A 22,743-nucleotide genomic window follows, 5' to 3' on the forward strand; every position below is an offset into this window, starting at 1 on the left:
GCCATGGTTTGTGCTATCCTGCCTGTGGGAAGCGCTTATAAAAGATCTCTTGCTGCCTGTCGTAAAAGAGTAGCCTAGACAGCGGGTTTACTCAAAAAAAGATCTGTGTGGTCCATAACCATATGTCTGACGCCATATAACCGTAAATAAAATGTGTTGAGTGTGTTGTTAAATAAAACATTTCTTTCTTGATGACGTCACTTTCATCCTAGATTGTATGCATAGTTGCACCGGATAAAAAAACAACAAGAATTGCGGTGTGTAAAAAAAAAACCTGATATGTAACAGCCACTCCATAGGAAATGTTATTGCAATTGGATAATGTTTAAAGATCAACATTTAGCAGCTGTTTGAAGCATGGTTGAGTCAAAAAATGTGTCAATGAGAAATTTAAAAGTGACTGCAATAACGCTGAATGTGTGCCAAGAAGGGTGGCTATTTGATCATAAACTCACTAAAATGCCAGTTCAAATGAGTTGTGTACAATAAAACTTATCTGTAAAGGCCACCCAAGAGCTCTGCTCTATGTGGTGTATCCTGGTTTAAAATGCAGGGTTTCTAGAATTTTATAAATATCCACTAGCCATGAGATCAGTGATTTTAAACATTTACTAGCCATGATTAAAAATTCACTAGCCCACTTTTAATAAATACAATTTTACTAATAGTAATAATCAGATATGTCACCTAAAGAGGGAGATAGAGCTTAAACCTCTTAGATTGGGGTGGGAAGAGAGGGCAGGATATTCATATTTACAAAATAAGACTGAAATGCAGCATTTGACAAGGGGTTTTTTTCCACTAGCCGTCGGTCTAGTTGTAATAGTAATTTACTAGCCCAACACTGAATATCACTAGCCATGGGAGTGGGGCTACCATAATCTAGAAGCCCTGTCGGACATGGCAATAATAGTTATTTACTAGCCCAACACTGAATATCACTAGCCATGGGAGTGGGGCTACCATAATCTAGAAGCCCTGTCGGACATGGCAATAGTAGTTATTTACTAGCCCAACACTGAATATCACTAGCCATGGGAGTGGGGCTACCATAATCTAGAAGCCCTGTCGGACATGGCAATAGGTTATTTACTAGCCCAACACTGAATATCACCCCTGTGCGTGCTGTAACCTCACCGTGGTGCAGGGGTGTAACATTCTCTTTGAGAATGGCCAATACAGCACAAATTGAAGTTTAGAGTAAAATTCGGTGTCCGTAAAATTCTGTGATATTTGTATTTGTATTTTTGGCACAGTTCTTTACACTGTTTTTGTTTAAACCTTGAATTTTTATATTGATGTTGATCATCACTTTATTTATTTGCATTACCAGTTTGACACCCAATAGCCGATGTATTTTTCGTGCTGGGGTGTCGTTAAACATTCATTCATTCATTCATTCACTGAATATCACTAGCCATGGGAGTGGGGCTACCATAATCTAGAAGCCCTGTTGGACATGGCAATAGTAGTTATTTACTAGCCCAACACTGAATATCACTAGCCATGGGAGTGGGGCTACCATAATCTAGAAGCCCTGAAATGGTCAAAACCTGTTGGGCTATTTCTTATTCCAGCCAGTGCACTATTAAAATGTTGTTTACTAACACAGATGGCTCAATTGTAAAGTGCTTGCCTGATGGGCTAGGTTATTTCTTGTTCCAGCCAGTGCACTATTAAAATGTTGTTTACTAATACAGATGGCTCAATTGTAAAGTGCTTGCCTGATGGGCTAGGCTATTTCTTGTTCCAGCCAGTGCACTATTAAAATGTTGTTTACTAACACAGATGGCTCAATTGTAAAGTGCTTGCCTGATGGGCTAGGCTATTTCTTGTTCCAGCCAGTGCACTATTAAAATGTTGTTTACTAACACAGATGGCTCAATTGTAAAGTGCTTGCCTGATGGGCTAGGCTATTTCTTGTTCCAGCCAGTGCACTATTAAAATCTTGTTTACTAACACAGATGGCTCAATTGTAAAGTGCTTGCCTGATGGGCTAGGCTATTTCTTGTTCCAGCCAGTGCACTATTAAAATGTTGTTTACTAACACAGATGGCTCAATTGTAAAGTGCTTGCCTGATGGGCTAGGCTATTTCTTGTTCCAGCCAGTGCGCTATTAAAATGTTGTTTATTAACACAGATGGCTCAATTGTAAAGTGCTTGTCTGATGGGCGGTTGGTCTACGCTATTTCTTGTTCCAGCCAGTGCACTACAACTGGTATATCAAAGGCCATGGTATGTGCTATCCTGTCTGTGGGATGGTGCATATTAAAGCATGCTTGCTACTGATGGCTAATGAAATTTTTTAACAGGTTTCCTCTCTAAGACTATAATGTCAGAATTATATAATGTTTATGTTTGACATCCAGTAGGAGGTGATTTGTGGTGTCTTAAAAGTGTTGTTGTTTTTTAAATTTAATTTAACTTTGTTTGAAGAAGGCATATAATTTAAGGAGAGGATACTTGAGCACATTCAGGGCTTCTAGAATTTTTGTAAAATCTATATAGCCATGGGATCAGTAATTTAAAAATGTACTAGCCACGATTAAAAATTCACTAGCCCTACTTTGCTTTAAGTTAATACAATTTTACTAAATAATAGTATTAATCAGATATGTCAGTGGGACTATACAAGAGATGGAGATAGAGCTTAAACACACTAAAATTAGGGGTTGGAGTGGGGTCAGTATATTCATATTTACAAAATAGACTTAACTGCAACATTTGACAATTTTTGTTTTTCACTAGCCATCAGGCATGGCAATTGTAGTTATGTACTAGCCCAACATTGAATATCACCAACCACGGGAGTGGGGCTACTATAATCTAGAAGCCCCGACATTTTAAACTGGCAGTTTGTTGTCTAACTTGGTTATCAGTCCTCTACTGGTCATGGGGGCGAGACGTAGCCCAGTGGTAAAGTGCTAGGCTTGATGCACGGTTGGTGTGGGATCTAATCCCCATCGGTGGGCCCATTGGGCTATTTCTCGTTCCAGCCAGTGCATCTCATTCCAGCCAGTGCACCACGACTGGTTTATCAAAGGCTGTGGTATGTGCTATCCTGTCTGTGGGGTGGTGCATATAAAAGATCTCTTGCTGCATTAGGGAAAATATTGCAGGTTTCCTCTGGTGTTTGACATCCAGTAGCCGGTGATTAATTAATCAATGTGCTTCAGTGGTGTCGTTAAACAAAACAAACTCTTTTTTTTCTACTGGTCCAACTGGTTTGTTCATCTGTTCTTTAATCCACATATGGTTTTGCAGACTTTTTTTCCACAATGCCTTAAGATATTGAGTTTGAAATTTGTTCATAGCTTTATCATATAGCTACAGATCGTTTGATTTTCATGGCGATTTGCACATATTTGACAGAGTTATGACCCTTGTGGGTCACGTATTGCATTAGCAGTAATCTCAGAATGCTTGATGACAAATTATGGCCCTTGAAGTTCGGAAATAAGAAAATTTGTTTGGTCTCATAGTACTGAGTGTCAGAATGCTTGTTATGGCACAAATAATAGGGGTAAAAAGGAGATGAAGGGAGATGGACAGGTAGCTTCACAACTGGTGTAACAAAGGCCATGGTATGTACTATCCCTGTCTGTGAGATGGTGCATATAAAAGATCCCTTGCTGCTAATCAAAAGGAGTAGTCCATGAAGTGGTGACAGTGGGTTTCCTCTCTCAATATCTGTGTGGTTCATGACCATATTTTATCTTATCATCGGCTGTTGGACGTCAAACATATGGTCATTCTGACACTTTTTTTCAGAGGAAACCCACTGTCGCCACATAGGCTACTCTTTTATGACAGGCAGCAAGGGAGCTTTTAGTTGCGCTTCCCACAGGCAGGATAGCACAAACCATGGCCTTTGTTGAACCAGTTATGGATCACTGGTCGGTGCAAGTGGTTTACACCTACCCATTGAGCCTTGCGGTTTGGAGTCGGTATCTGGATTAAAAATTCCATGCCTCGACTGGGATCCGAACCCAGTACCTACCAGCCTGTAGACCGATGGCCTGCCACGACGCCACCGAGGCCGGTTTACCAGAATGGATGTAGTTAAATCTGTCTGCTTAAAGACTTGACAAAAAAACAGCAATTATCATCCAGTGACTTTTATATTAAAGGCAAACAATTATTATATTCATGAAATACAGCACTGATGAGCAAGTGACATATAATGGAGGTAAAATAAAGCTCACATAAACCTAAAACTGTGGCTTTTTTATGAACAGGTACAATGCATACATTGTGTGCAGAAGGTGTATTTGAAGTGTCACAAGGCATTACATTAAATCACGATATCCACATGGGCTATAGATCAAGAGTCTCTTCAGGGTTTTTTGGTTTAAAATGGACTTATTTCACCAAAATGTTAGTGACAAGAGTTTAGCAATATTTAAGTGGTCTCATGTTAGGCAATAAAACGACCACTCAGTTAAATCAAAAGTGTCAAACAGTTAAATTCATGAATAAATCATCATCATGTCAACATGCTGTCATTGTCAACTGACATGTTCATTTGGACAAGTTGCTGTTAGAATAATTTTCTTACACACCCGTTGGTGAGAACACCATGCATTATTTGTGATAACACATGGGTTGTTAACACATGTACGTGTGTTAACAATTTCAAGACATACGACTGGCTGCTACTAGGTGATGACTAGGTCACCAGTGCCATGCAGCCAATGAAAAACAACACAGTGGAAATAGATTACACTGTGACATATAGTTAACCTGACAATCATGTGTCTGTGACGCGTAAGTTAGTTTGTTAGTCGAAAAAGATGTTAAAATTTGTTTAAAACCTGGTTTTTGAGGATATGTAAGAAATAGAATAATACATTTGTGTCCGTTAGATACCATTTATCTCATAAATCGTTGTTTAAAAATGTATCAAACTCGCTGTCGCTCGTTAGATACATTTTAAAAAACTCGTGAGATAAATGGTATTTAACGGCCACTCATGTATTATTCTCTATACATGTTCTGCATTAAAAAAAAAAATCCCAGGAAAGTAGAAAATATTACTAGTAATGTACAAACCTGTGAATGAATACCGTAGTAACAAGAATAAGAAGAACAAACATTGTTCTTCACGTTTTTATTGAAATAATCTTTAAAGAATTCATTTCTGTCCATATATATTTTTTTTTAAATTTCCATTTGTCTCTGAACTTTTAAAAGTTTTCTAAATCTTGTAGCAGGCAGCCAGACACCCACTAATTTAGAATCTTGTACATGCTAATTTAAAACACTTATAACACAGCAGTCTTTGCCAGGAAAGGTGGGTGATGTCTCCTGCTCACCTTCACACATGCATGGAAAGGTTTAGGAGAGTGCAATAAAATTGTCTTTAAAGCATTTTATTGCCTGGCAACATTTCAAGAGAGTGATCTTCAGCTCGCCTTGATTTTGCTCATGGTGAAGCTTGCGCTGCGTCTTTTATCATGTCTGTATGCTGAGTCATCATCATTGTGTATGTCACAGATGCAGGACATCGTGTACCATGCAGGCAGACACCCATTAATTTAGAATCCTCTACATGTTGATTTATAACTCTTATAATAGTATTAATACATTTTAATTGAGTCTTTAATCATGTCCACATGCTTAACCATTATCATTCTGAATGTTGATTTGGAAGCATATAATACACTGCATTTTTTATCATGTCCACATGTTTAACCATTATCATTGTGTATGTTGATTTGAAAGCATATAATACACTGCATCTTTTATTATGTCCACATGCTTAACCATTATCTTGTTGCAGATACAGCATATATTATATTAGGCAGGCAGACACCCATTAACTTAGAATTCTGTGTGTGTTTATTTAAAACTTTATGATACACCATATTCACATGCTTAACCATTATCATTGTGTATGTTGCAGATGTCACACATCTTGTATCAGAGAAGCAGAAATGCATTAATTTAGAATCTTGTACATGTTAATTTTTAACTCTTTATTACCCCATATTTTCTCTGTGAGAAATATTCTGCATTGGTCTAACGAACAATACTATTGGACAATTTGACACTTACAAACTAATGACCTTGTTGGTACTAAATATGATGTCATCACGATTTGGCAAACACACAAAATGATGTCATGTAGTTTAAAGAGTTTGAGTTTACGGCTCTCTGTTTTTGGTGTTAAATTTGTAGCAAAATGTCAACATTAAAATTTCATTATAGATTTTGTAGCAAAATAAAAAGAACTTATGTTTTTGAAAATTATCTATGAATGTGATTAAATTACAAAGTTATAGCAATTCTCAGAACAGTGCGTAAAGTGGTTTACATCATTTCTAATACAGGTTGGCCTTCATGCATGTGTGTCAAAATTAAAATATAGGCTTTTACAGAAAAAATAGCTGAGGTAATAACTAGAATAACAAACTCAGTATCAGTTATTATCAAATTTATGTCCCCCGTGAAATAATTTTTATTTGTCACTCGCTAAAGCTCGTGACAACTGAAAATTATTAAATATGATAATAACTGGTAACTTGTTTATTATCCTCTATATAGTACACTGCATCTTTTATCATGTCCATATGTTGGACCATTCTGTATATTGATTTAGAACACTGATTAAGATCTTCTTATGTCCACATGGTTAACCATTATCACTGTGTATGTTGATTTAGAACACTGATTAAGATCTTCTTATGTCCACATGGTTAACCATTATCACTGTGTATGTTGATTTAGAACACTGATTAAGATCTTCTTATGTCCACATGGTTAACCATTATCACTGTGTGTGTTGCAGATGCAGCACATCTTGTACCAGAACTACAAAGAGGACAAGGGATCGTTCAAGAAGACCCTCAAGAGTAAAGAGGTCCAGAACGCCGTGACCCTGCATCCCGTGAAGGACCCCAACTACCAGTTCCGCATCTACAACTACCTCCAGTCGACCCAGATCATGAACCGGCACCAGAAGCAGATGCAGATGATCCGCGAGATGACCATGATGAATCAGCTGCTTGGGGTCCAGAAGTCTAACGTGGTGGAGAACAAGCTGGGCATGATGCCCAGCCTAAACAAACATGTGCCAAGAGACGCGGATGAGGTCATCTCGTGGGACTTCATAAAGAAATCCATCTTCTCCAACCATCACTCGAATCCCCGGCGGGGCATAGAGCTCTCGCTATCGGGGTCGTTGGATGATGTCATCATGCAGATCATGCACTTGGTCAACAAGAACGCTCGCCAGAGGGGAAGGACTATTGATTTCAAAGAGATTTTGTACGGATATCACAGAGCCAACCCTCTGTACGGTGCAGATTACATTCTTGATTTGTTACTCATTTACAGAAAGCACAAAGGTCGACGGATGACCGTGCCAGTTCGTCGACATGCTTACCTGCAACAATCATTTCTCGATGCTCAGTACATTGAGGAGATCCCAACCTACCACCCGGAGCCCAGTGTCGGGGCTCAGGTCCTTCAACTGTTCCAGCAGTTTGCTGGCAGGACGCTTAACAATGAGCTTGACAAGAGGACCGAAACAATTCACATGATCATGCCACTGTCTGGCCGGTTCAAGATCTTCCAGCGGTTCATGAGGAACTTCGAGGAGATCTGCCTCAAGCCGGGCCAGAACGTCCAGCTTCACATGGTTATCTTCAACAATGAGAAGGAGGACATGGCCCTCGAACGGACTATCGAATTGCTGCAGCGCTACCAGCGCCGTTATCGTGGTAACTACATTGAGATTATCCAGGCGAATGGAGCCTTCAACCGTGGCAGGGGCATCGAGTTGGGCGCCTCGCGGTGTAAGGGAGATTCGCTGATGTATTTCGTGGACGTCGACATAGTGTTCAATAGTGATGCTCTAACCCGGATACGGCTGTTAACGAAACAGGGTCAACAGGTCTACTTTCCAATTGTGTTCAGTCAGTTCGATCCAGTGACCGTTTGCAAGGACCGGCCCCCGTACTGCATGTGTTCCGGCAGAAACCACTGCTTCATCCACCCGTGGGACTTCAGCCTCAAGGCGGGCTACTGGCGGCAGTTTGGTTTTGGTATTGTGGCCATGTACCGCAGTGACATGTTGTCCGTAGGAGGGTTTGACTTGACGATAGAGGGCTGGGGGAAGGAGGATGTGGACTTGTACACCAAGTTTATCGAGAGCAACATCACATTGTTCCGCAGCGTCGACCCAGGCATGACGCATGCATTCCACGCCATTGTTTGTGATTCGAACCTCGAGCCGGCTCAGTACCAGATGTGTGTGGGCTCGAAGGCACAGAGCTATGGGTCAGTGCAGGAGATGGCCAGTGTGGTCTATGGGATTGATGATATTATGCAGAGGCATGAACAGCATTTACTGAACATCGGCTCTTAACACAGTATTTTCACTGTGTACAAATTTTTTTTAAATCTGTTTTAGAAAATTTAATACATCTAGTGGTGTCATTTAAGTTTGTTTTGTGACACCATTAGAGCACATTTATTTATTTATTAATCATCAGCTACTGAATGTTAAACAATTGGTATTTTGACATAGAGGAAACCTGCTACATATTTCAGTTAGTAGCAAAGGATCTTTTATATGCACCATCCCACAGACAAGATAGCACATACCATGGCCTTTAATAAACCAGTCATGGTGCACTGGCTGGAACAAGAAATAGCCCATTGATCTCGGACCGTCCACTCACCAGGTGAGAGCTTTATCACTGGGCTACGTCCCACTCCTTACTTTTGGTCACTTTTAAAACAGGGCACAAATTTAACAGTAGCACTGATGGAAATTGCTACAACATGAATTGCCATAAATGCAGGGTTTTACTGATGGCATTTTATTCACTGCTGGGTAACAATTATTACTGTCCACTGAAGAGATAATTATTTAATTTTAATTTTCTGATTAATTGCTGCAAAAGTCACTGGTTTAAAATTGCTGCAGACATTCTCAAAATTGTCATAGGTGTCCCATTTTGCCTCTGGCAAAAATCTTTCAAAATTGGTGTAGCAAACAAATCATGAGGTTTGAACACTATAAAAGAGTCTTTGTGCCCTTATATTACATTGTCTTGGAGTCTTCGATATGAATCAGTACATATCTGATTGTATATTTAAATTGTAAATGCATGGCTCAAACTTAATGACACAGCACCGGCAGATGTAAATTGCCATAGGTCGGGAGCATCACCTATGGCATGAAAGTTCATCACCTATGGCATGAAAGCTCATCACCTATGGCATGAAAGCTCCTGAATGATGGCAAAATGTATACACCAGGGGCCTACTTCACTGAACTCTCACAACTTTGCGATTTCACAGTGCAATGCTGAAAGACTTGCAAAGAGGATACAGTGAAACTCCTCTAAACCAGACACCCTAGGGACCAAGAAAAGTCTGATTTTAAAAGGTATCTGGTTTAGAGAGGTTCTCTTCTGCACAAATATTTAAAAAGGGACCATAAAAAAGCGTCCGGTTTTGAGGGAATTCTGGTTTATGTCGGTGCATGTTATTTTTGGCACAAAGGTGTATTGTAAACGTAATGGCTGCTGTGATCTAAGCCCTGTTGTGTGCACATAAACATAGTAGTTAAGCATCTGTATAGGCCCTGTTTAGAGCATGTACTCGTGTCAGACAAGGTCAAACTAATACTGAAAAGAATAAATCTTTCAAATTTAGGTATAATGGAAACAGGAAGATATTTTAAAAAGGGTATTCAGCTGTTGCAAACCTCAGTGGTTCGCTTCAAAAAGCTGTTCTACGTCACTGATATTGAAGTTGCTATGTCTCACTTACAATAGTGGTTGTAAGAACCTTGGGCAGATCTAGAAATTTACTGGATGGGGAGGGGTGGAGATCGGCATGAGCAGATCTGTGCTATGAATTTTTGTTTAACTGATTTTGAAATGATGCATTTTTGGATATTATGGAATGAATCTGAATAACAAAAATATATTTAATGTTAAAAATGTTATGTCATGACTGCTCCCATTAAACACTTGCATGTGCTTTGCCTAAGAGGACTGTCACTCCCTAGAACAATATATCCTACTTTGTAGGACTGCCACTCTAGAACAATACATCCTTCTTTGCAGGACTGCCACTCAAGAACAGTACATCCTTTGTAGGACTGCCACTCTAGAACAATACATCCTTCTTTGCAGGACTGCCACTCTAGAACAATACATCCTTTGCAGGACTGCCATTCTAGAACAATACATCCTACTTTGTAGGACTGCCACTCTAGAACAATACATCCTTCTTTGTAGGACTGCCACTCTAGAACAATACATCCTTTGCAGGACTGCCACTTCCTAGAACAATACATCCTTTGTAGGACTGCCACTCTAGAACAATACATCCTTTGTAGGACTGCCACTCAAGAACAATACATCCTTTGCAGGACTGCCATTCTAGAACAATACATCCTACTTTGTAGGACTGCCACTCTAGAACAATACATCCTTTGTAGGACTGCCACTCTAGAACAATACATCCTTTGTAGGACTGCCACTCAAGAACAATACATCCTTTGCAGGACTGCCACTCTAGAACAATACATCCTACTTTGTAGGACTGCCACTCTATAACAATACATCCTACTGTGTAGGACTGCCACTCCCCAATACAGTACATCTTAATCTGTCTTTAGAAACACTGACATTCACTAAAACAATACATCTTTCTTAATCTGCCTTTAGAAACATTGCCATTTTTTAAAGAATAATTTATCTTTCTTGATCTGCCTTTAGGAACACTTCTAATCAAAGATGGTTTGACGAATCTCAGCTTGACAAGACATGGCTTATTTATACACCTGTGATGATATGCATTCGAATCACTGTCAAAACAGTGATGGTATCAGGTGTTTGCAAAAGTTGAACATGTCCTGCCCAACCAGTAGCACCTGTTATAACTAGTAATGTTTTCCAAACATAATAGGTATGACCAATACCTCCCCGCCCCTTGTATCCACCCCTGATAGTCTGACTATAGAGTGAAAAAAAACCCCAGGTACACTCCATGACAAAGAGGATTACATCAATAGATCTATACGTACCACATTTTATGACTTGCAAGACGTAATACATTTTATTACTTCCAAGATATAACACATTTTATTACTTCCAAGATATAACACATTTTATTACTTCCAAGATATAACACATTTTATTACTTCCAAGATATAACACATTTTATTACTTCCAAGATATAACACATTTTATGACTTCCAAGATATAACACATTTTATTACTTCCAAGATATAACACATTTTATGACTTCCAAGATATAACACATTTTATTACTTCCAAGATATAACACATTTTATTACTTCCAAGATATAACACATTTTATGACTTCCAAGATATAACACATTTTATTACTTCCAAGATATAATACATTTTATTACTTCCAAGATATAACACATTTTATTACTTCCAAGATATAACACATTTTATTACTTCCAAGATATAACACATTTTATTACTTCCAAGATATAACACATTTTATTACTTCCAAGATATAACACATTTTATGACTTCCAAGATATAACACATTTTATTACTTCCAAGATATAACACATTTTATGACTTCCAAGATATAACACATTTTATTACTTCCAAGATATAACACATTTTATGACTTCCAAGATATAACACATTTTATTACTTCCAAGATATAATACATTTTATTACTTCCAAGATATAACACATTTTATTACTTCCAAGATATAACACATTTTATGACTTCCAAGATATAACACATTTTATTACTTCCAAGATATAATACATTTTATTACTTCCAAGATATAACACATTTTATGACTTCCAAGATATAACACATTTTATTACTTCCAAGATATAATACATTTTATTACTTCCAAGATATAACACATTTTATTACTTCCAAGATATAACACATTTTATTACTTCCAAGATATAACACATTTTATTACTTCCAAGATATAACACATTTTATTACTTCCAAGATATAACACATTTTATTACTTCCAAGATATAACACATTTTATTACTTCCAAAACGTATTCTCTCTGTATGACATTTAGACCTTGCAATTCAGTCCACTGGTATTTTATTCTACTGCAGTGAATGATGCATTCAACTTAGCAACCGTGTGCCAGGCGTTAACTAGAGTAAACAGGGTTGCTGTCAGTCTGGAATCTAATAAACAACTGTGTTGTTAAGTCATGCCATTTTCTTTCATATCGTTGTTTCTTGATTCAGTATACTATAATGAATTAATAAAAAATAAAAAAATACCACTGGTGGAAAAAAATAGTGAGTTAGATTACATGAAACCATTTTTTTTCCAACTATAGCATGACCTAGGTGCCCTTCCATGAATCAATCTTGGTGCTAAAATCACCGTAAGTGCATATGATCTATAGCTGATTTTAGCGTGCTAAAATAGCATTATAAAATGGATCCCTGTACAGTAGCCATAACATGTCGTGGACAGAACTCTCTGGCCAAGTCCCAGGTTGTGCCCATGACAGGCATGCTTGAACAGTTCTCTGATGGAAGCATGTCAAAAATTACTCACGCTCACATCTACTGTAGCCATAAAATCTTTGTTATGAAACATTGGATTTCCAGATATTCCAAAGTCCACCATTCATTTCTATACTTTGTTCTGATCTGCAATTTTAATACTCGCCAAATTGCAAATGACTTCTGTAGCAGCATTGAAAAATTAATAGGGGTATTGTATTATAAATAGGCCTAAACTTGGTTTTTGTCAACCACCTTTTGAACAAAATCTCATTAAATTATTTAATTATTAAAAGAGCTCTCTGGTGAATATGTTGTAAAATATATTTAACAAATTAAAACTTCAGTTTGCATTTTTGTTTTTTGCCAAATGACAGTGTTGTATGCATGTAATACATGTATGTAATATGTGTATGTATGCAATGTATGTAATATATGTATGTATGTAATGTATGTATGTATGTAATGTATATATGGTGCATTATCATGTTTATTATATTCATTGCAGTTCCATTTACAATTGACCATGTGGCAAAAGACTGTGTATGCTGCAGTAGTGTGTAAAATTGAGTTCAATGTGCAGTTGTTGAAGTGGCTGATGACAGTATTGTTTCATAAGTATGCTGCATTATCATCTATATGTTTGTTAATTTAATTAAGTCCAGTTTTCAAATGGTGATATGACAGATGATGGGGAAAATAATAATGTTAGTTCATATGTACTAGTATGCTTAATTATCATGTGTTTATCACTTTTGAAATAGGTGGGGTTTTTTTTTCAAATAGTGATGTGACAAATGACAATGGTATTTAATGTGTATCTGTATGCTTCATTTAAGACCATGTATTTGTCAGTTTAAATCAGTTTTTGAAAATGTTGATGATTTAGCAAATGACTGTTATTTCAGGTGCTCACTTGCTCTGCATTAGTGTGGTCTTCATTAGGTTCATTTCAGTTTACACCTGCCTGTGGTGATGTGGCACAAGGCAATTGGTTTTCATATCTGCTGCATTATTAATGGGGTTTGTTAAATTGTATTTTTGAAATAATTGTATTGTGGCAAACATTGATTCATATGTAATTGTTATGTGGCAAACATTGATTCATATGTGATTATAATGTGGCACACATTGATTCGTATGTAATTGTAATGTGGCACACATTGATTCAAAATGTAATTGTAATGGTGGCACACATTGATTCATATGTAATTGTAATGTGGCACATATTGATTTATATGTAATTGTAATGTGACACACATTGATTCTTATGTAATTGTAATGTGGCACACATTGATTCGTATGTAATTGTAATGTGGCACACATTGATTCATATGTAATTGTAATGTGGCACACATTGATTCGTATTTAATTGTAATGTGGCACACATTGATTCATATGTAATTGTAATGTGGCACACATTGATTCGTATGTAATTGTAATGTGGCTCACATTGATTCATATGTAATTGTAATGTGGCACACATTGATTCGTATTTAATTGTAATGTGGCACACATTGATTCATATGTAATTGTAATGGTGGCACACATTGATTCATATGTAATTGTAATGTGGCACACATTGATTCATATGTAATTGTAATGTGGCACACATTGATTCGTATGTAATTGTAATGTGGCACACATTGATTCATATGTAATTGTAATGTGGCACACATTGATTCGTATGTAATTGTAATGTGGCACACATTGATTCATATGTAATTGTAATGTGGCACACATTGATTCGTATGTAATTGTAATGTGGCACACATTGATTCATATGTTTCAGGGCTAGCTCTAGCACTTGCCAAATTCACAACTCGTGAATTTCAAAAACAATTTGCAAATTTTATTTTAATTTGTTGAAATAATTTCGTGAAATAATAGATATTTTGATAGAAAATAACTAGGTTTCATCCATTTTTTAAGTTCAGTAGATAATTTGACTAGCCCTGTGTTTGCTGCATTATCATGGGTTTGTTAAATTTGGTTAATTTCCATTTGTAAATGTTGCACATAACATTGTTTTATATAGATGCTGCATTATTACGAGGGTTGTTAGCTTGTAGTTAATAATGTGGCATAAAGCCATGTCATTTTATTTGGTTTCTGTATTATGATAAGTTTGTAAATTCAGTTCATTTGGATTTAATTAATGTTAGGTAAGTCTTATTTTTAATTTGGATTTTAAAATATATATATATAGTTAGCAAAAGCTGGAATTTAAAAAAATAAGACCAGCAGTTTGACATATTTGTTTGAAACAAAAAAAAAGTCTAGAAACATGCTCCTGATTTATATCTTGGGAGAATTAAAAAATTAAAACTTTAATTCATATTTGTTAATTTAAAAAGTGACATCTTAAGCCCATGAATGACAATGTACTATAATAGTGTATGTAGGCTGCATTACGGTAGGTTTATGTTACATTTACTTCATCATTTATCACCAATATACATTTCTTTATACTAGTATTCAATAATGGGGATAATTGTTACCAGGTGTTTTTCTGTTCCATTGTTTTCTGTGGTGTTTGGGCCTGTCCCATTTGTTGTGCTCAAATTGACTTGCAGTTCATCGTCTCTCCTGATGTTTTCATTATTATAATTATACTTGTACAGGTATGTGCCAAATATTTTGATACTACGTCCTACAAAGAAAGCACCAACAACTAACATGCGATGTACATGCTAGTTATACACTGTTTTCTAGAATGTTGGTGTCGTTTTGCTCAATTTGAAGACATACATGTACTCTTTAGTAAATGTGGAAGTGAAATTGATGTATAAAATCAAAGATGATTTTGATTCTGGTTCAAGAGTTTTGGGGACACATTGACTTGTTGCTGTTAACCACAGATATTTGTTACATGTTGTTAAATATTACTCTCTTTTTTAATTATGGTTAGTCATACAGATACAAGAGTATGGAAGTTTTTATTGTTAAACATTAAAACCGCAGTATATGTGTATTTGCATCATTAGTTTTCTAAATATTGTCATATTGATAAATATTTGAAGGTTTTTTTCTATATTGTTTAACACCACTAATGACCTAAATATATCAACTTATGTTTTCATAAATGCTTATTATTAAATACTTTAAATAAACTTCATTTAAGGCACCGGCATACAATATGAGTGCATCATATGAGAATAGCCAATTGCCTTGCAACTGATGAAATCACAATTTGATTAAAATTAGCTCTACTAGTCTACCAGTAGATCTAACAGCATTGCGTGGACTCCCATGTCCAGGTGACATTTCATCTATAAATAACAATTTAAATATCGACCAATTACACTTAGCCTTATTTATAGCGTTATTTGGGAGCATACAAATTCTAAAAATGTCGGGCGGGACTATTTATGCAATAGGCAAACTTGTTGGTCTATTTCAACATAAAAAAACAGGGGGAAAAGTGCAGTAATAAACTCTGATTGTATACTAGTATAAACAGATTTTATGGCTATACCATCACTTTTTTTTTTGTCTTGAAAAATTTTTTATATAAAATTTTATATTGAAATTAGTTTCTGGCATACTTCATAATTCACCAGAATCATTTTGTATACCCTCAGCATAATCCTTAATGTTTTCAAATTCTTTTCAAATCACTGGCATGATTTTGCAAGTAAGGTTTTGATTGGTCAAATGAAAGGTCAACTGGACATGAGCTCCAACGGAGTGTTGTTAGATCCACAGGTAATAGTAATTAACCAGTGGAGCTGATTCTAATTAGATTGATGAAATCATAATGTTGTCTTGTCACAATATGCTATTCTCATAAGAGGCACTCGTATCGTATGATGACGCCTTTACTTGTTTTTGAATACATATTTATTTAATTTGATGATAAAAGTTTGTGAATAAATTTTTAAAAATTAACCATATGACCTGCAATACAAAATAAAGTTATTTATATAAAGTGAAAACCCTCTAAACTGGACACCCTTGGGACCAAGCAACATGTCCAGTTGCAAGAGGTATCCTGTTTATTGAGGCTAATTTTTAAAAAGGGACTCTGTAAAACATCCGGTTTTGAGGTAATATTGGTTTACAGAGTGTCCAGTTTTGAGAGGTTTTGCAGTACATTTATCAAACGTGTTAAAATATTTTTTTAAAGTTACAGTTAGTATTCATATATGAATGTATCTGCTGTAACAACAGTTGTATACCATTGCAAATGCAGGTACTAAATATATTTTATATATTAAAGAACTACAAGATCTAATTTTGAGCTCACCAATACTCTGAGGTCCAATTAAGTGATTGTGGTGAAGTGTCCATTGTCAATCAGTCTGTCTGTCTCATCTGATCTTGAACTTACAAAGATGAAATAATTTCTTACAACATATCTTCATGAAGCTAGGTTGTGAATTTGGTTTTTTACTTACATATTTCAGTATCCAAGATGGCTGCTATGGCAACCACTTGGAATTATTTATTTATTCATGTGTTCACATTATTTAAACATTAAAAAGGAATTTTTCACAAATTTGGCTCTTTAATATCTACCAGTACTGGAAATATCTATCTAAAAAAGAAACAATTGTGCTCTGTTTGCCCATTTTTTAAATCTTAAGATATCAGTTTATGGTCATGTATGTTTCAAATGACTATATGAATGAAAAATGTGCTTTAAAATAATGATTAAAATAATCCTTGTTTTTAGTATTCCTTTTAATATATTGATAACCCTGAAAAGTCGAATCGGTGCCATGTCTTTTTGGATTGTGTATACAATGTATTTGACATATTTATAATCCTAAGAAGTCGAATCGATGCCATGCCCTTTCTGATAGTGAATATTTAACTTAATGGTGATCCTACAAAAGTCGAGCCTACTAAAACTTCAAACCTATACGTAGCTCCATACCTTTTCATTTAGACCGACCATTCAAAATTGCACCTAATTTCCTTCATTAAAAATGTGCACCCATTTCCCTTTGGCTTAATCCTATGGGATATTCCAAATTACATAGCACCATAGCACCCCCCGCCTGTTACCGGTTACGGTTGGACAGCTGGTGCTCCCTTGCACCTGCCAGTGCAGTTGGTCCCTCCTCCTCCCACCCCAACCCTTTCCTGTCCTGGGTGGAGGAGCCAGTCAAGGCCGACACCTGTGCCCAGGACAGGTGTGCACTACAACAGCTTGCTCTGAATGTGCACATTGAAAACTTTGGTCTTGATCTACAAAAAGTCAAATCGACACCATGTCCTTTTTTAACTCTGTGCATCTGTAAACCTGTGCTTTCTAAAGACAAGTACTACAAAATCACTTGCATCATTAACAGACAGGTGAGCCTCGGGCCTTTGGTTATAAACTTAACACTCAAGTCTCTCATAATGTCTCAAGATGTTAATGTCGTGGAAATGCATGCAATTTGGATGTATGTGGCGCCATTAAAGATTTCAGTCTAGACGATATATATAGGGGCCAATACGCACTTTTTAAATTGATAGATAATCAGTGGGTAGAAGGATTTCATTAAGTTTCTAAAACAATCTTGAATCCGGTCCTATCAGCAGTGGTATATGTACGAGATTACATAGTGTAATAACTCTGTTATCTCCACACAAAATACTTGTTTGTGGGTGAGGCGTGCTAGTAAATAATACACTAATAACAACAGGGAAGATTACAATGTTGTAGTCTCATCTCTGGAAACTGCGATAATACTGAAAAAAAAAAAAAAATCTGAGAAAAAGTAGCAAAAGATAAAACTATTTTCAAGCTTTTAATTTGGTCTTTGGATGAATCCATAATTAATCATAATTAATAAGATTTTTTCTTAATTTATAGATAATGACATTTAATACATATACAGTTGAATCCCATTGGTTTGAACACCACTGGTGCTCAAGAAAGTGTTTGACCCATCAGGTAGTTCAACCTAACCATTCGGTCAACAACGTATAAGTGTAACTCAGGACTTCATTTTTGGTTCGAGTGTTTGGCAATGTATTCAACCCATCCGAGTTGAACCCAACGGGATTCTACTGTATTTAATATACTTTTATAAACAATACAGTGCGACTCTAGGTTCATTTTGAATCATGTGTAAATTGTTTTAAAAATTGATTTCAAAGCCCACTGGCTTGGTTGTTTTCGGTGTTTGAATGATGAATGTATTGTAAGTGGGATTACTATTACCTGTATTATTGGTTAATATCAATCTTAATCATCTGCATCATGGTCGACCAGTTTTCTTCTTTGTCTCAACACATGGTTTACTGATCTCACTTGTATTTAACGTATAGAGGATATTATTATCATATTGCAATGAACGGGTAAGACTACTTTCTTGTTGACTTGTTCAGTTACCAAATCACAGTGTACTTCAACCTCAGATGGAAAAATCTGTTTCATTGCTGAAATACTTTGTCTTATATTGTTGTCGTTTGTTAAATTATTATTTCATGTATGTATCTTACAACTAAGTCCCACCAATTGTTTTTGTTCATATACTAATTAACATCATGTATGTTTATGTTGCTATGTGTTGTTTTGTTGATTATTATGTCTTGCAGAGTACAAATAGAATTGAGAATACTAGAACTTAATTTTCATTACACACAAATCATAAATGTTGTGATCTGTAACCCAAAACTTATGGCATAATTATTATCTCCTGTATTAATATAATGAGAATGGCATATCAATTAATATTCGTGAGCTAGGCTAGGGTTAATGTTAAAGTCCTCTCTTAACTGTATTAAAATAATGAGAAAGGCATACCACTTAATATTCATGAGCAAGACGGGTTAAATGTTAAAGTCCTCTCTTAACTAGTGCTCCAGAGCGACATTTAGCCGAGTTGGTAGAGTGCTCGCCTGAGGTGATTGGGTCATAGGTTTGAAGCACTTAGGCAGACCCATTGGGTTTTTTTTCCCATTCCAGCCAGTGTTCCAAGACTGGTATACTAAAGGCTATGGTGTGTGTTCAGTTTGTTGGTAGGTGCATATAAAAGACAGCACCTAATGGAAAAATATAACGTGATTCCTCTGAAAACTACATGATGGAATTACCAAATATTAGACATCCAGCAGTGAATGATGAATAAATCTATGTGCTCCAGTGGTGGCATTAAATTAAACTTTAACTAATATATGATCAAAGGCTGTGGTATGTGCTGTCCTGTTTCTGGGGGAGGGGAGAAAGTATATATGTAAGATCCCTTTCTACTACTTGTACCTGGGTAGACGTAGTCCCTCAAAATATGCATATGTTGGACATCAAAAAGTCATGGTTTAAATTGTGCTGAGCTGTCGTTTAAGCAATAATTAAAATTAAAATGACATTGTAATGAATGTAAGGTATAAGACATATTTTTCTTCGGGAATGAAATATTCTGTAATTTTGAGTTTTAGTTTCACATGAGATTCTGTTATTGTCCCTGACCGTTGATGAAATGTTGACAATAAGTCAATAACCCTACCTACTGTTAAACAAATCTGCAACATTTTTGGATTATTAGGACATGGTATGCTAAGTTAACTGCCATCGTTTTCATGTCCGTTACCCAATTTTAAATTCACACAAACCACCAAACTGTGTCATGGTAAACTGTTACACTTTGTCAAAGTCACTTCGTTAAATATCAGATTGATGGCCTACAATTAATTATTTTTATATTATATTTTATTTTTCTTGAACCTACAGTCTCAGCTAGAAATACTATCATTAAAATGTAAGTTCAGTTGATGCAACATTTAGGTATTGACATGGCCTGGTACTTTAAAGTCTAGACACAACACTCTAATAGAGTCCGAGACTATGTAACACCATGGCAACACAACACAAACTGTATGTGATATTTTTAGAAATTTGAGACTAGACTCTAAAAAAAATTATATATACATTAATCTTTCTCTCTTTTTTTCTCTTTTTTTTTTTTGAGAACGGCTCAACACAAATGAACAGGGCCTAATTTTGTATTCAGTGGCTGACAGTATAATCAGTTCTTGTGATGGTTGTGAAAATGTTATAATAACAATCAAAATATCTGTTTGTTCTTACATGTAAATTATGTCCAATTAATGTTGCCAAGTGCAATACTCTACATGAAATGTCAATTTGTATTGTTCACATGTGTAGTTTTCAGGATGTACGTATTCTGTAATTGTTTTGTGTTGATAGATCACATGGAATTTCATTGTGAAAAAATATTCTTCATTTGTTAATCCCACACAAAGGTGACAGTTTGATTAATGAAATTGTTGTTTATGTATAATTGTATATTTGTGTTTAGAGGAATCCTTTGGAGGTGTTGTATGTTGGTATTTTTTTTATATATACTGTGGGATGCAATATCTTTGGTTTTTCACAACTACTTGTGCATGTTTCATATGCTTGTTAACTAGGTGGCCATCACCAATGTAGGTCACAGCGGAAAAAATCAATGCATTAATAAGAAAATAAAGATTATTTATTTATTTGTGGAATTTGTGTTTTGCTGTTTGCACTTGTGGTAAAGTGCTTGCTCGATGCACAGTTGGTCTGGGATCGATCCCCGTCGGTGGGCACATTGAGCTATTTCTCGTTCCAGCCAGTGCATCACGACTGGCATATCAAAGGTCATGGTATGTACTAGGGGCGGGATGTAGCCCAGTGGTAAAGTGCTTGCACGATGCACAGTCGGTCTGGGATCGATCCCCGTCGGTGGGCCTATTGAGCTATTTCTCATTCCAGCCAGTGCACCACGACTGGCATATCAAAGGTCATGGTATGTACTAGGGGCGGGATGTAGCCCAGTGGTAAAGTGCTCACTCGATGCACAGTCGGTCTGGGATCGATCCCCGTCGGTGGGCCCATTGAGCTATTTCTCATTCCAGTCAGTGCACCACGACTGGCATATCAAAGGTCATGGTATGTACTAGGGGCGGGATGTAGCCCAGTGGTAACGTGCTTGCTCGATGCACAGTCGGTCTGGGATCGTTCCCCGTCGGTGGGCCCATTGAGCTATTTCTCGTTCCAGCCAGTGCACCACAACTGGCATATTAAAGGCCGTGGTATGTACATGTACTATCCTGTCTGTGGGATAGTGCATATAAAAGATCCCTTGCTGCTAATCAAAAAGAGAAGCCCATGAAGTGGCGACAGCGGGTTTCCTCTCTCAATATCTGTGTGGTCCTCAACCATATGTCTGACGCCATATAACCGTAAATACAATGTGTTGAGTGCGTCGTTAAATAAACTATTTCCTTCCTTCCTTGTCCTTTTATTTGTGATGTCTTAGTATAGATGTCAACAGTCACCATAGATTTTGTGGGTGGGGGAGTAATTTAATAGTAGAATGTTCAATGAGCTAGGTTTTTTCCCTCGTCCACTGACTGGCATACCAAGTTTGTTTTGTTTAATGGCACCACTATGGAGCTCATTGATTTATTTATCATTGGCTACTGGATGTCAAATTTTGGGTAATTCTGACCGTCTTATTAAGGAAACCTGCTACATTTTTTCCATTAACGGGTAGTAGCAAAGGATATTTATATGCACCATGCCCACAGACAGGATAGCATATACTTTGATATACTGGCTGTGACAGCATTAACCAACTAGACCGAAAAGAACAAACTTTAATCTTCTGTCTTCGCACTGGACATTGTGGCCTAAAGAAGCACCTAAAAAGGATAGGCCTAAAGAAGTGGCCAAATTTGAATGTGGTGCTGAAGAACAAACACTGGAACACTTTCAACAAACCTGCCCGCACCTAGAAGAAATTCGACAGAAAGTTTGGATAGAAACACGTCCCTTAACACCAAACACTGGGGACCTGTCGACGACCTCCGGAAGATGGCAAACTTCATCACTACATCCAGATTACTGATATGACCCCATCAGGCAAGCACTTCATCACGGCTAGATTCCACCCCTAGAAATCTGGGCTAGATTTCACCTCGCCTGCCCTCCATTGAACCTAAGTCTACTGACCGGCATACCAAAGGCTTTGGTATGTACTATGCTGTCTGGGAAAGGTCATATAAAAGATCTCTTTCTGCGTTTTGGTTGGAATAGCCTAAGATGACATTTTAAAGAGTGATTTTTTTCACACCTCAATCCATTCTAATTACATTTGTTTGGTTTTTAGAAGACTTTTTGGACTTTCGGTCAACATAAGTAACCTGCTTCCACTACTTCTACCAATAAAGTATCCAGGGATCTTTATATATACTTTACCTTAAAAAGGATGGCACATACCATGTCCTTTGAAATACTAATCATGTAGGGAAA

General features: G+C 36.6%; 1 protein-coding gene across 1 annotated transcript in view; it reads left to right on the forward strand.

Annotated features, from left to right (window-relative positions):
- The window catches only part of LOC121384217 (chondroitin sulfate synthase 1-like), an 81,561-nt gene extending 73,190 nt beyond the window's left edge, over window positions 1-8,371 (forward strand). The window contains exon 2 of the mRNA XM_041514506.1: window positions 6,791-8,371. Within this exon, the coding sequence (XP_041370440.1) occupies window positions 6,791-8,371 (1,581 nt within the window). The remainder of the gene's footprint in view (window positions 1-6,790) is intronic.
- The last annotated feature ends 14,372 nt before the right edge of the window (window positions 8,372-22,743 follow it).

This window comes from Gigantopelta aegis, chromosome 2 (assembly GCF_016097555.1).
Source record: "Gigantopelta aegis isolate Gae_Host chromosome 2, Gae_host_genome, whole genome shotgun sequence".
Taxonomy (NCBI): domain Eukaryota; kingdom Metazoa; phylum Mollusca; class Gastropoda; order Neomphalida; family Peltospiridae; genus Gigantopelta; species Gigantopelta aegis.